The 14,145-nt window shown below is 35.7% G+C and overlaps 3 protein-coding genes and 5 non-coding genes across 8 annotated transcripts; 2 read left to right on the forward strand and 6 right to left on the reverse strand.

Annotated features, from left to right (window-relative positions):
- Window positions 1-3,280: 3,280 nt before the first annotated feature.
- LOC116116110 lies at window positions 3,281-3,372 on the reverse strand. The gene has a single exon (XR_004125765.1). It is a non-coding gene; the product is annotated as a small nucleolar RNA R24 (small nucleolar RNA).
- Window positions 3,373-3,414: 42 nt separating this feature from the next.
- LOC116116109 lies at window positions 3,415-3,506 on the reverse strand. The gene has a single exon (XR_004125764.1). It is a non-coding gene; the product is annotated as a small nucleolar RNA R24 (small nucleolar RNA).
- Window positions 3,507-3,674: 168 nt separating this feature from the next.
- On the reverse strand, window positions 3,675-3,766 carry LOC116116108. The gene has a single exon (XR_004125763.1). It is a non-coding gene; the product is annotated as a small nucleolar RNA R24 (small nucleolar RNA).
- A 137-nt stretch (window positions 3,767-3,903) lies between these two features.
- On the reverse strand, window positions 3,904-3,996 carry LOC116116111. Its single transcript, XR_004125766.1, has one exon. It is a non-coding gene; the product is annotated as a small nucleolar RNA R24 (small nucleolar RNA).
- A 951-nt stretch (window positions 3,997-4,947) lies between these two features.
- On the forward strand, window positions 4,948-5,019 carry TRNAP-UGG. The gene has a single exon. It is a non-coding gene; the product is annotated as a tRNA-Pro (tRNA).
- Window positions 5,020-5,810: 791 nt separating this feature from the next.
- Window positions 5,811-8,830, reverse strand: LOC116116076 (F-box/LRR-repeat protein At4g29420). The gene is made up of 2 exons (XM_031402177.1): window positions 8,325-8,830; window positions 5,811-7,296 (listed from the first exon to the last, which is right to left on the reverse strand). Exons 1-2 carry the CDS (start codon window positions 8,779-8,781, stop codon window positions 6,404-6,406), a joined length of 1,350 nt encoding a protein of 449 aa, XP_031258037.1. The 5' UTR covers window positions 8,782-8,830; the 3' UTR covers window positions 5,811-6,403.
- Window positions 8,831-8,910: 80 nt separating this feature from the next.
- LOC116116077 (60S ribosomal protein L31) lies at window positions 8,911-10,880 on the forward strand. Its single transcript, XM_031402178.1, has 3 exons — window positions 8,911-9,033; window positions 9,208-9,325; window positions 10,381-10,880. Exons 2-3 carry the CDS (start codon window positions 9,243-9,245, stop codon window positions 10,658-10,660), a joined length of 363 nt encoding a protein of 120 aa, XP_031258038.1. The 5' UTR covers window positions 8,911-9,033; window positions 9,208-9,242; the 3' UTR covers window positions 10,661-10,880.
- A 372-nt stretch (window positions 10,881-11,252) lies between these two features.
- On the reverse strand, window positions 11,253-14,082 carry LOC116116094. The gene is made up of 7 exons (XM_031402201.1): window positions 13,797-14,082; window positions 13,522-13,583; window positions 13,349-13,432; window positions 12,867-12,921; window positions 11,896-12,031; window positions 11,735-11,785; window positions 11,253-11,645 (listed from the first exon to the last, which is right to left on the reverse strand). Exons 1-7 carry the CDS (start codon window positions 13,903-13,905, stop codon window positions 11,546-11,548), a joined length of 597 nt encoding a protein of 198 aa, XP_031258061.1. The 5' UTR covers window positions 13,906-14,082; the 3' UTR covers window positions 11,253-11,545.
- Between the last annotated feature and the right edge of the window lie 63 nt (window positions 14,083-14,145).

Raw genomic sequence — 14,145 nt, forward strand, 5'->3', positions numbered from 1 at the left:
CGAAACTGTACTAGTTCAAGCCTCTGAATTCTCTAATTTGAGTTTGGGCTGGGCTGATTGTTCATTATTATTGGGGTTGAATACGGCGGTTGCTAGGGTGAAGATGGGTTATGGGAAAGAGGAAATTTCAGCCAAAAATGGGTCAAATCGGGCTGGGGATGGAGGAGGATGGCGATGGGAGGTGAGATCAACTGAAAAGGTGCAGCAAGAATGCTGGCAGCGGCGGCAGCTTTGAAGAAGAAAGGTGGAAGATGAAGAGGAGAGAAGAAATGTGAGTTTAACCGAAGAAGAAAGGGATAAAATGACATGATTACCCTTTATTTGTTTTCGAATTTACTATCTTAACCTTATTCAGTTAAATTTAACAACAAATATTAACGGAAGGCTGGTGTTTGTCATTTCCAAACTTTGAGGGTACCATTTTGTCTTTACGGTAAACCATGGGCGGGTGAATGTCGTTCGGCCGTAATTTGAATAGGAAACAATACAGTTTCTATTTCCTACTTAATATTATTCTCCTTCAATAAGGAGATTTGATCCGGATCCTACTCGGTCAAAACTTAAACTTCTGTATACATATATAGCAATGATTTCTTCTTCAAAAATCATATACCCCGTTTCCCTGGAAGCCTACGTTCTTTCTTCGACCTTCTTCTACCTTTCTTTCTTTTCTTTGACCTTCCACCTTTCTTCGGCCTTCTAACTTTCTTTCTAATCAATAGTGAGATTGTCACAATGTCGACTCATCATATCGGAGTTGGTATGATCTCTGAGATTCTGTCAGACTGTCACGCGGTTCTTTGCAAACAATTGGAAAGTGGAGGCTTCTTTCCAAAGAATACAATAGTCCCACCTATGAATCAATTTTTTACACAACTTCATTCTCTAAAAGAACCAAAACAGTACGTTGATTTTTTATTCGAATTAGTGGAAAAGATAAATACACTTCAAAGTTTGTGTCGATAGAGAGCCCCCACATTCTAAATTGTCTCTTAATTTCTTGCCCCATCCCCTTGAGATCTTAGCGTCCACAAACCAAGGTCTTCTGTTATGTAAGAGCACAAATTACAAACACCGCCGCATACCCCGATTTTACGTTTGCAAGCATCTTACAAAAGAGTGGCAACAGATACCTAATCCAAAGACTCGCTATTTCACTGAAAGAATTGCCATGGTAGTTACAAAATCATGCGTATATCAGATCATAGTAAGTATTGAATGCTCGTAAGTTATTTTAACGTACTATGGTAGTTTTCGGTGTGACATCTTTGATTCAGAAACTTTGAAGTGGAAGTTAACGCGTGAAGAAATATTGACGTTTAGACCAGCGATATCAGTATGCGGTGCATTTAATTGGCTTACCAGTGAAGACAATATTTTTGCATTCAACGTAACTGATGAGACATGGACAAAATGGTTTCACTAGCGGAACATCTTGATGTGAAGAATCCAAAGATGGAGCTACCTGAGTTCGAAGGCAAGCTTGCCCTTGTGTGCAAGGAGAGTGAAAACTATGATGGCATGGAATTGAGGGGTAATGGATAACTATAGTAAAAGAATTTGGAAGAAGAGACCAATGGCAATGGTGATTACCAAACCTCTTGAAAAAGAGTATGATTTCGTTCCTGGGTTTGTAGCTTTTTGTAACGCGGATGTTACATTCATGGGAGGGCGTATATTTTCAACTTTAAAAAGGGCACTTATGATGAGGTAGAGGTGGAGGATATGGGTGGTTATTCTGAAATATTTACCTCACAATCGGACATGGAACCAAGCAATTTGAGCTTCAGAAGATTAGAGAATCAATCAGGAAACAAAAAACAGCAAAAAGTAAGCAAAGATTTGGTACTACTGGAAAATTAATGAAGTTGATAGATGTTTATATTAACTATGAACACGATTACTTTTTTAATTTATATTGAGTCTCTGTGCATCTTTTATTCACTGAGGACCTAATCAATGACCGAATGTATAGTAATTGAAGTATGGATATCTGATGGGAATGGAACCTATCTATGATATAGACACATGATAATGTTGCCTTGCTTGTAATCCTTTGCAAGTTTATTTTTCGGAATTTATATGGAAGGAAAATGTGGAGATGAGCTTAAAACCTATTCAATTGAAAGAATTATTGAAGATCAAGAAACGACTAATAGAAGTGAATTTTAAGCTGAAGAATAAACGTTGGTATTATTCAATCATAATCCCATTGAAAATCATAATCTGTGAACTATGCCAGTTCATTTTCATACGTTCAGCCTTCAGGCAGTCTTTCATTCATCAGTTTACCAGAGTAGAAACCTTCCATAAAACTTAACCACTCGCTCGCAATGCCTCAGCAAAAGCGATGATTTAATGCAAAAATTCTTCATAATACAGTATTAGGAATCTGTGATTTGAACTGATTTGGGCATCCCAAACTTCCTGGCTGAAATTGCACACAACAGATATATCCCACGCATTAAAATTAGAACTAACGTATCCTTCAATATATTTTTGAAGAAGCAAAAATAGAAAATACTACAGTGAAATACCAAATGGGCAGAACTCATTTTGTTCAAAAAACACTGAATTAGATTGAAAAATAGCACACATTCTCGTATAACAAGATAAAGGCCCATTAAACTTAAAACAAATATAAGTCAAAATCTAGATTCTACCCTTCCCAGCATAGTAGAAGGGGATAATCTCTCCAACACATTGATAAATTTAACATAAATGAAAAACTGTCTTTTTTAGCTCTAAAGACTAAATAAAAACCATCTGACGAACAAAGACATCCTCCCGCTACATTCACTTCCTACCACTGATCTTCACAGCCTGTCTGTTTCTCTTTTTGACACCAGATTTCGCAACCTTGAGGCTCCTGTTAACGGCACTAAGCCTTGCAAGGGCTGCCTTCTTCAAATCGGGCCTGTAGTAGTTATTAGCAACCTGAAATATTGGCAAGCAAGAAAAAATTAATAAAGGCAGCATAAACCAGACACTTGGCAAATTAGTTACAAGCACATAAAACTCAACTGCTTCTCATGCAACACAATACATCAGACATTCAGATAGCGTAATCCTTCAGGTAAATAATGAATCCTACTTGAAATTAGACAACATTCAATCCTCCGAAAAGATTACAGTCTAAATTTCAACGGAACCAGAAATATAACTTTTCTATCAAATCTATCTACTTCTGTTGACTTCTAGTTCTAGGTAAACTGTATATGCCTCTTCAGGTCCTCAGAATACTAAGAACTGATGCTCAATCAAAGGAAAAAGTCCATAGTAAGCTCAGAAGCCAAGCGTAACAAATTATATTTCATAGAAGATCCACAAAAAGAGGGGTCTTCTTGCATGTTAACTTCTCATCATAGCTTCGAAGTTAAATTTCAGTAATTCCCCATACCCAAAGAATTCTTTAAAGCTCAGAAGCCAAGCGTAACAAAGTATATTTCATTGAAGATCCACAAAAAGAGGGGTCTTCTTGCATGTTAACTTCTCATCATAGCTTCAAAGTTAAATTTCAGTAATTCCCCATATCCAAAGAATTCTTGCGTGTCAATTACAGCTCAGAAGCAAATCATAATAAATTACATTTCATTACATCTTAACTCCTCAAACTGGTTTGAAAGTTAAATTTTGCGTAGCTCTTAAATCCATAGAATACCTAAATGCCATGTAAAGCTCAGAAGCCAAGCGTAACAAATTATATTTCATTGAAGATCCACAACAAGATGGGTCTTCTTACATGTTAACAGCTCATCATAGCTTCAAGTTAAAATTTTAGAAATCCAAAGAATTCATACAAGCCAATTAAAGCGGGTCTTCTTCCATGTTAACTTCTCATCATAGCTTCAAAGTTAACATTTTAGAAATCCCCAAATCCAAAGAAATTCATAAAAGCCAACTAAAGCTCAGAAGCCAAGCGTTAACAAAATATATTTCATTGAAGATCCACTGCAAGAGAAGTCTTCTTACATGTTAGCTTCTCATCACAGCTCAAAAGTTTAAATTTTAGTCTCAAAAGTTAAATTTCAGTACACTAAATCCAAAGAACCACAACATAGAAGCCGCCCATCACGCCCAGTTAGCCAGGACACTTGTCTCAAGTTAGTAGTTCATTTAAAAAAAAAAAAAAAAAAGGCAATAAAAAGTAGAAACATTTTATAACAATTAAACCAATTATTGCACAACATACTTAACACGGACAAATAATTCTCAAAAGCAAAAAAATATAATAAACCAAGATATTAAACACACGAAGTAAAGTAACCTGTTTCACCGCCTTGGCCATCCTAGGGAACTCCTTCCTCATGACGGTTTGTGAAGCAAGCGAGCAGGCTTGTTCTGCTTCTTGGTCTTAGTGGTACTAGCACCACCACAGATCCTTGCCACCTGGCTGAATAGACACGTTTTGCGGTTGCCACCCTAAGTTCATGTAAATTAAACAAATCAGCAATAAAATCTAACAAAAACCGACGCTTTGAACAGCTAGTTGTGGGCGTACCTGAGTGCTTGTAAAGTTGAGATTGTAAAGGTTATTTGGTTCCTTGCTGAACCGACGCCGGCGTGCCATTGCCGAACTGTTTCACCAAGAAACAGTTGTTCTTCTTCACGATCTCCCAAATCAACTGCACTGGAACTGTCGCCATTCCTCTATATTCTCCGTTACACTACTGAAAAAAATAAAACATCAGATATTGTTAATCATATAATAAATGAACAACATCATATGCTAGATACAAGATCATGATATGGGAGATTTAATCGTTAGATAGCCTAAAGAGAAAGATCGACCTACGGTGGCTGAGAGAGCGAGAGGGTTTAGGGCTGCCAAGAACTGCATAAGCTCTATGCCAGTTATATAGTGTTAAACCCTAATTACACTAGTGAACCCTATCAATTTGAGAAATAAATTAAAAAATTAATTATTGATTATGAAAGTTAAAAAGTGGGCGTTTGGTCTAGTGGTATGATTCTCGCTTTGGGTGCGAGAGGTCCCGAGTTCGATTCTCGGAACGCCCCAGTTTTAGTTTTTTAATATTTTAATTTATATTTTTCACGATTTTATTTTAACAATCAATTTTATCTAATCATAATCCTCAAAGATAATCAGCTATAGTAACTAAATGTTTAATTTAAATTCGTGCTATTAATAAATAATGAACTAATGTAAATTATTTTATATCAATTTAGTAACCCTTCAATCATTAGTTTAGTGTATTATATGGATAAATGATCTCACAAATTTCTGTTTACACTTTTAAAATAGAATTATTTTCTTTATATATATATATATTAAGAGTTTTCAAATGAATGTTATTTATAGTTAAAATATGAATTATCATAAAATAGAGAAAAATTACATTTTATAACCACATAATTCAATAATATTTTAAAGTATTATAACCAAAATTTTCTATTTACTAAAGGGTAAGGACATGGCATTCTCAGTAAATTTAAGCAATATAATCAACTAAAACTTAGTTATAACTACTCTGAATGGTTAAATGATTTATAGATTTTTGTTTATTATTCAAAAGATCTTAAGTTTGATATTTAGACCTTGAAAATTATTGAAACATTGATATACATATAAATTATTACTCTTTTGAAAAAAAAAAAAAACTATGAATTCTGTTTTTCCTGAGTCTTAACTTGAAAAAGAAGCAAAAGAAGAATGAAAACATTAAATTACTAATAAATTTTGCTTTCTAAATAAAATATTTGACAAGGTATACCGTGTGATTTTTAAACCTTACCATGCCAATGTCAATTCACTTGGTTAACTACACAACATATTAAACAGAGAAAAAGAAGATTACATTGTTTCAGTATTTAATATATAATTGCTACAATCAAAATAACATCTTCATTGTATGTTGATAAAACTACATGAAAGGTAATAACTAGGAATATATAACAAATATACAACTATACAAAAGTACAGAAATACGACAACCTTTTGGTTCCTTTTTTACCTTTATCTTCATCCACTCTCTGCAAAAACTGCAAACAAATAACAGTGAGGCATACAGTTGAATCATTCATATGGCTCCTTTAGAGGCAGGATGCACTGTGCGTGAGGGTTTCGGACATAGATGTATATGAAAAAGCCAGTAAGAAAGCATCCATTATCTCTAATTGCTGGTAGGAGGCTAGATATCTTCCCAATCATCAAATACAATTTCCTTCTCCAAGCATTTGATTATTCTCACGGCCATATAATCCATAGGTCTTTCCAGGTCAACTGTGATTCAGCCAATTGTAATGCATTCAGGGTTGCAGAACACTACTCTAATCAATTCTACTGAAACTCCTAAAATACAGATACCAGAAGCTGAAATATAAAGCAGCTCTAACAGATGAAGCGTCATTCATTTTCGTCTCATAGAATCGAGATGCAAAATCAGATGTCATCAGAGAGCCAAGTGTCTTCTGTTCCTTCCTTCCACATTCCCCATTTCCATCTAACTTGTGGATAATCAACTGTACACCTAGAGATGAACTTGCTAGCAGTGATGGAATCTACTTCACGGTGGATTAACAAGGCCAAAGAAGACAAGTTGGTGCATTTATCCAAAATGCAGTATATGATTGACAGTGACACATCAATATCATCTATCACCAAGTGTGCCATAATTTCTTTAAGCTCCTTCATTTCCGTCCGATTTTCTAAACCTCCTTTGCGAAAGCAGGTCTCCACTTCTGACCAAGCCCTGGGGCCCAAAGAAAGAGAGTTCACATTTGGAAAGACATTGAACAATGCCCCCAGGTCAAGTTTTCTTATTGTCTCAGGCTCAGTTGATTTCAACAAGTCCACCTTTAACTTCTTAATTGTATTACCAAGAGGAAATGCATCAATGATGCTACAAAAACTTGAAGATTCAAGCTGAAGGTTCTGCAAATTCAGAAACTCTTTTACTCTAACATTACCTGCTTTCTCAAGTGAAAGATGGAAATCGGACAACAAGGGAGTTTCAAGAACAAGGAATTTTGGTTTTATACATTTAAGTTTCAGTTCAACGAGGTTGGGTGCAAATATAGACAGCGAAAGGGGAGCATTTGATACTGTCCACAGACATGTTTTAAGGTGCAAGAGATGAATCTTTGGTTCTTTAAGTCCTCCAACTCCGACCAAACTGAGAACTTGTAGACAAGGGAAGCATTCATTAACCTTGTTTAGGTCCTTGTCTTCAAGTCTTACAAATTCCAATGTCAAACTAGTAAGCCTGGGCATAGGATTTAGGCCATCCACTGAGAGCCAAGCATTTTTCACCTCAAGTTCAAGAAGCCTATGGCCTGAACATGCATAATTTAAAAAACAATAGTATACAAGATAAAAATATAAATCAGAAAGAAAACCTTCAAAGCAATAAACAATCAAACAGAAGCCTAGTTGGATGGTCAATAGTAAATCCCTAGTTCATAATGAGCAATGCCCTAAGCTTCCATGAGGAATACCCATAGCCAAACAATTTATTTCCCCTTACTCTTTCCTTTCTTTTCCTTTTCCATTTAGTGATCATCACATTAATTATCTTCTGTATGCAAGGAATTAAACAAGTCCTTAAACTTAAATTTCAGCTGCATTCTACAAACGATTAATTTTAGACATCTACATAATTAAAAACGAGAAAGTCTTCTAACCGTACATATGTTTGTGCAGGAACTCTAGCCCAACTCATCAAATAGGATTGAATGTAATTGCAGAATTTATACAGTAAGTTTATGTGTCTTTTCAACAATTATTACATAAAAAAACATTTAATCTGTATACATAAGGGTTCTTTCACTTCAATGGAAAATCAAATAATATTGACATCAATGATCCAGTAAATGCAAGAAAACAATCATTCTCCCACCATGCTAAATAATTTTGCCCTCTTCTCAATAATAAAGAGTGAAAAGACCCATGGAAACTGCTCCAACATCCTTAAAAGATGATCTATATCCAATTTCCCACGAAAAATCATATACAATCTTTGCTGTAAAGCTGTATTAGCTCCTTATTTACTAAAAGCAAGGCCCCTTCTGCATGGCTAACACAAGCCAGATTAATAATGGAAATGGATTTGACTTCAACGCCCATACAACAGGCATAATACTGAGCAAAAACTTGTTGATCAACGGGATCTAACTTTTACTAGTTAGCAAACCTACTTTGTAACAAATAAACATAGCGACGCATCATTTCCGTAGTTTCAGCATGTTTAAACCAGCAAAAATACACATTTAATTTCACAAGCAAAAGGCAGGTCCAGCTCTGGCAGCCAAAACAACAATAAAAACACTTCCAAAAGATAGAAAGCACGAATCCGAATACTCACAGCAGGAAGAAATCAAAGCCAAAACCTCGGACTTTCTCCAACAAGACTGAAGCCAAAAATCTGAAATAGACAAAAACCTCAAGTCTTCACAAACCCTAGGCAACCAATCCTTCACAAATTCGATATCGTTCATGTAAAGATCATCATACTCGTCATCCAAGTCGTCAAACGCGATTCCCGCCAACGACCTGTCCACACCAATCGATATGGACTCGAGGCGCCTGGTATTTTGGACGAGTTTGCGAAAGATCGTCTTGAACGGTGTGACTCGGTTTCTGCCCTCCTCTGACCGAGATTTTTGGTAGCGACATAACGTGCATATGAGATTAATGTATTGTACATCTTGAGCGACAGAGTGTAAGGTTTTGGAGGCGACTTGGCACCGAGCAAGATCGGAGGAATCGGTGAGTCGACTCAGGATATCGAGAATCAGAGAATCTGGGAGATACTCCCCCATTTTGATCTAACACGTGATCTCACGTGCACCTCTCGGCAAATGTTCCTTGTGATCTCTGAAATACCTAAAATGCCACGCACAAGAAATAAATAAAGTCAAGGCCCAAAGTTAGCCCAGCCCAACTAAACGACGATTATAGAGCTTTATTAGTGTATGCAAACTAGGGTTTTGTCCTTCATTTTTAGTTCAGCTTTCGTCTCCACATTTGCCTTTCTCTTCTCAGTGTTGAGTTCCTTCAACTTCAATTCTAAGGTCTTTGTCTAAGCTTTGGTTTTCTAGCACTTAAAAAGCTTAATCATCTGTTTATTTTTTTGGCATAAGATCTCTCAGAAAGCATGTTTAACTATTGAAAATACGTTATTCTAATTGATGATTACGTGATGTTTTGTGGTGATTTTGATGTGACAAGTGGGTGACTGAATGCAGGTACGTGCAGTTGAAGAGAGAGAAGGAGAGTGAAAATGGTGGAGAAGGTCAAGGGAAGAAAAGAGGAGGTGGTGAGCAGAGAGTACACCATCAATCTTCACAAGCGCTTACATGGCTGGTTAGTGATTTCTATTTTTTTGTTCAGTCTATCTATTGCATTTGACGCGCTAATTAGCTTCATGTTTGGCTTGTTTTCTTTTGGCCTTTTTAAAATATATTATTGGCTTGTGATACAGTTTGTATGCATTACTTTGAATGACAAGTTGATGAGTCGGGGTAGTGATTGACCAGAGAGACTTGGAGGGACATGGTGGTGAGTTACTGGTTCAAGGATTTTGTATTATGCAGGATGTAAGGGTTTCTTGGTGATTATCGTGGTCTATTTGCAATAGGGTATTTGTGATTTGCAGGTCCACTTTGGTATTGGTTGTTAAAGTATGGATCGTTAGGTTAAGCTTGGTTGATTTAGGTTTTGTTTTTTAGTTAAGAGTCAATGGGGCAGTTCTCAGAGGTTTCAGAGGGAAAGAGGGATGTGGTAGCAGTGGATGTCTCTTTGAGTATTGAGGTTTGAGTGGAGCATCAGAGCATGGTGTTTATAATTGGTGCAGACCATGGTGTTCAGTTTTGTATCAAAATTGGATCTGAAAGATGTCTTTTGATTAAAACAAAAAAGTTTTTACTTAATTATTCTTTTCATTATCTGTCCATTTATTCTCTATATAATCTTTATTTTGTAAAGGAAAGTAAATAGAACAATATATTGCTAGAATGAAAGAGAAAAACAAAAAGATATAGGATTTATCAATCTCTATTCCATCCATTATCTGGAAAAAGACAACTGTATTCTGAAGTTGCTGGAGCTGTAGGATGTAGCGGGATGATATTGAGGAAGTTCATCAGTACTGTTTTCTTAGATTGCTGACTTTTATTTTGTTACCTGTTCATTTTTTATGATATGAAGATTTTTTTATTTTTAGCCTTGTGTGTGATGCCATTGACAGACTATGTCATGGTGATATACGGCATAGATTTCTTGTCATTTTTGCTTTTTTACATTATTGTTGTGTGCATGTTAACTTGTATATTGTTTCATTTCTCCAGTTGGTTTGATAATTTGTTAGAACATTTGAATTCAAAAATTGACTAATTCTTGTGCTTTCATTCTGGAAACAGCACATTTAAGAAGAAGGCGCCAAAGGCCATTAAGGAGATAAGGAAATTTGCAGAGAAAGCTATGGGGACTAAGGATGTGAGGGTTGATGTGAAGCTAAACAAGCATATCTGGAGCCGGGGCATCCGAAGTGTTCCAAGGAGGATCAGAGTTCGCATTGCTCGCAAGAGGAATGATGATGAAGATGCTAAGGAAGAGCTTTTCTCTCTTGTGACTGTTGCAGAAATCCCAGCAGAAGGATTGAAGGGACTTGGCACCAAGGTCATTGAAGATGATGAATGAATCATCAATCTTTGTTTTTGATGGGCAGGATAGGTTTACATGGGATTTTGGCCATTGTTTTAAGTTTTATGTGGACTAGTATTTTTCATTTTCTGGTTTTTGTTGTTCAGATTTTTATTTTGACTTCGTTACTTTGGGTTTTACTGAACACTGTAACTTTAGAGTTTTACTTTGCCGTAACTTTGTTTGTTTGAAAAGGTAAAGACTGAGTTGCTCTTGCCATGCTGCCTAGCTCAAGGCTATTGCATAATCTTCCATATAAGTTAAAACCGTCAGTCACAGTAAATTATTTTTAGTTCTAATAAGTTCTCTTTATCCGAACAATTTACTCCACATTTTTTATTTTTCTTTTGATATCTGATAGAGTAATTCATTTTCTAAATCCTAATGAAATAGTGATAACGAGGAAATCCTTATTACAAAATAGTTATTTAAACCTCAGGGAAAAAATTGCACTTTTGAACATTTTAAAAAAAAAAAAAAATTGAAATGGCAGTTATAATCTATCCCGATGCTCCGTTTGAAATGTTGGGTTGGCGAACAGAATGCCAAAAAGTTGAATGATTTAACTAAATTTACTATAAAGTATAAACACTGAAATGAGTAGCAGTCAACTACCATGGCATTATGGCATACAATATACCGTCAAAGATATCTCACAAAAAGAGAGGATAAAAAATTTAAAATAAATTCCCTCATGGTAGAGGTGTCTTGTCAACTTCTTCCGCCATTAAAGATGAAGATAAAAAGTTCACCACAGCATAATGGTTCCCCTCTCCAATTTCTGTCCCAGTAGCCCAATTGTATTCTTAGATCAAGTTTGAAACCATACCCCGTCTGTCGTCCAGCTCCGGTCAAATTAGAAGATAAGAGAGGAGGGAACTTTTAGCTCACTTTATAAGCATACATATAGCCTCGTAGTTTTCTTACTTCCTCTGATGACTCGTTCAGTAAGTGGTCTACATACAGGCAAATTCCAGCTCCACTGCAATTTCATCAGATGAAAGTAAATCTCCAAGTTGTCTTCTCAGTAATAACAAGATAAAAGACAGATGCCTCAAATTGAAAACATACCTAAGAGGTCCAAAAGGAAGCCAGATAACATCCCACCGAAATTTTGGCAACCTAGCTCATAGATTAGTATTAACATAAATTGCATAACAATGTTTTTATACTCAACATCAATTATAGAAACACAAAACCATCAAAAAAATTAATCTAAGAGTTCCATGTACCTTAGCATGTAATATGACCAGAAAACTGCAAGTACGAAGCCAACAAAACATGAGTACCAAATCCATTGCCTCCGATCTTTTGAATTATGAACAAGCCCTTTGATGGCCAAGGAGCATGCTAAAACAGCCATCCAATCTGTTAAATACTTAATTAGTGTACAGAAGATGATGAGAACTAGAAAGAAATCTCATATCATTTATGTCGGAGACACACAAGCACCCAATCCACCATTACTTGTACCATAGTTTGGCAATACTAATCACAACAATAGAATCATATGAACTATTTCAGCTTCTTAGCATCATGGATTCATCAAGTCAAACAATGAAAAGAAATTAACACCTCTCCCTCTTAATGAAACTAATTTTGGGTCCAGTTGATTGAGATTTTAAACATAAGTAAAACTGGCTCGATTCTTCAATTGGTGAGAGAAATATAATCATATTTTCCAAAGTTACTGGAAGTACTAATTGTTACCCGGAAAATTAACAATTTGGTAAACATAGGAAAATGATCCCAAAATTTATATTTTGCAAACAGTTACTTGACTTAATTTGTGGACATGAACTAGAGAGACACTATATTTTGCACATAGCAGTTCCAAAAATATAGGTAGGAAGATACAACTTCATGTATGAATTTTAGTCAGTTTCCACTTCTCTGTGCTAGTACAAGTAGAAGCTATAAGAGAATCAATGAAAAAAGTAGTCCTAGAGTATCATTATTTAATATAGAGTATCTATTTTGATCCATTTTTTCTACAAAATTTGTTAAAAAACAATTACGATTTCAAACATGATATCATCCATCCTTGCATCAAAATAGTCCAAACAGATACTTCCCGCAGCTAGAGAGAAATGACAGTAAAAATTGGAGAGATACATTGGCACATCAATCTCTGAATTCAGGTGTCAAATACAAATCAGCTCAAGAAAAACGGATACCAAATGAGAACAGTAAAGAATTGAACCTGCAGTTATGATCATCCATGAGTCAATTTCTTCCATGAAGTAAGCATGATAGCGCTGGCACAAGTCACAAGTGCTCAGAAATGACAATATCAGTTGGCAAAAAGCAGAAAGTAAATCATCAAAGCACAATGCAAACAATAGCCCGTTACTTCCAAATTTGAGTTATGATGACTATTTCCGTAAGGTAGTGTATCTCAGTACTGTTAGGTCAAATTAAACTTCACTAATTCTACCTATAACTCTTACTAATAGGATATACGCACTTAAAACAAAATGATCTGAAATTTAACATAGTCACTGAATTCTTCACCGGCACATTTAAGACAGGAGATAACCGTTTAAAAAATATTTTAACTAGTACATTCTTTCCACAACTTTAATATAGTAGCTTTGATCAAATACAGTAATGCAGAAGATAGTAGATTAATGGAGAGCAAATACAGAGATAAAAGTTCAATTGGCACAAGAGATTGATTCATACCAGTTCCCAGGGAGACAAAACCTGCTGAAAGATAGAGTAAACAAGAAACATAGCGAAACAAAAGACAAATGCTGCGAACGCACTCTATTGAAAACAAAACAGAAGAATATCAGATAAATATTTCAGAAAAAGGTTTAATCTAAAATTATTTTTATGAAGGGAACTTATAATACCCTCCAAACCAGGCTCTGCTGAGCTTGACTCCTTTCCAATGACCGAACAAGCTCCTCTTGTTCTGTTAATTCACAATAATGAATAAATATTTGAAAATTGAATAGACAGAAATCAATAAAAGAGTGAATGAAGGTAACCCCTGCTTGGTTGATGAGAAAATAAATTTTAAAATGCCACTTTTAATAAGAGGGAATGTCTTAGTAATAAGAAATGAAATTTTAATATATATATTGAAAATGAAAAGTAGAACTCCAATCCGGGGAAGAGGAGAGACCTTGGGTGTCCATGGGACGAGAATCGTCGAGAGTTGGGAGAGAGAACTTGTCTTCCTCCCGAGAATTTCGCCAGTTTCTTGTTAACTTCCTTACCGTCAACATATCCATCTCTGCTAAACAAAACCACTATTTGCCGCGGTTCAGAATTGAGCAAAGTCAATCAACAGGATCTGGTAGGTGAATTACAAACGCAGTTGGCTCACTGTTCTAATGTAACATGGCAAAACGCAGACCTCATTACCGTTTTACCTTACGGAGACTAAAAATTTAGCTCCATTATAACACGATCCGCACCGTTTTTCATTTTCTTGCTGAGTCTGATTTCAGAGCTGGGCGGGCCCAAGGACC

The sequence above is a fragment of the Pistacia vera genome, unplaced genomic scaffold (genome assembly GCF_008641045.1).
Source record: "Pistacia vera cultivar Batoury unplaced genomic scaffold, PisVer_v2 Contig760, whole genome shotgun sequence".
In the NCBI taxonomy this organism is placed as follows: domain Eukaryota; kingdom Viridiplantae; phylum Streptophyta; class Magnoliopsida; order Sapindales; family Anacardiaceae; genus Pistacia; species Pistacia vera.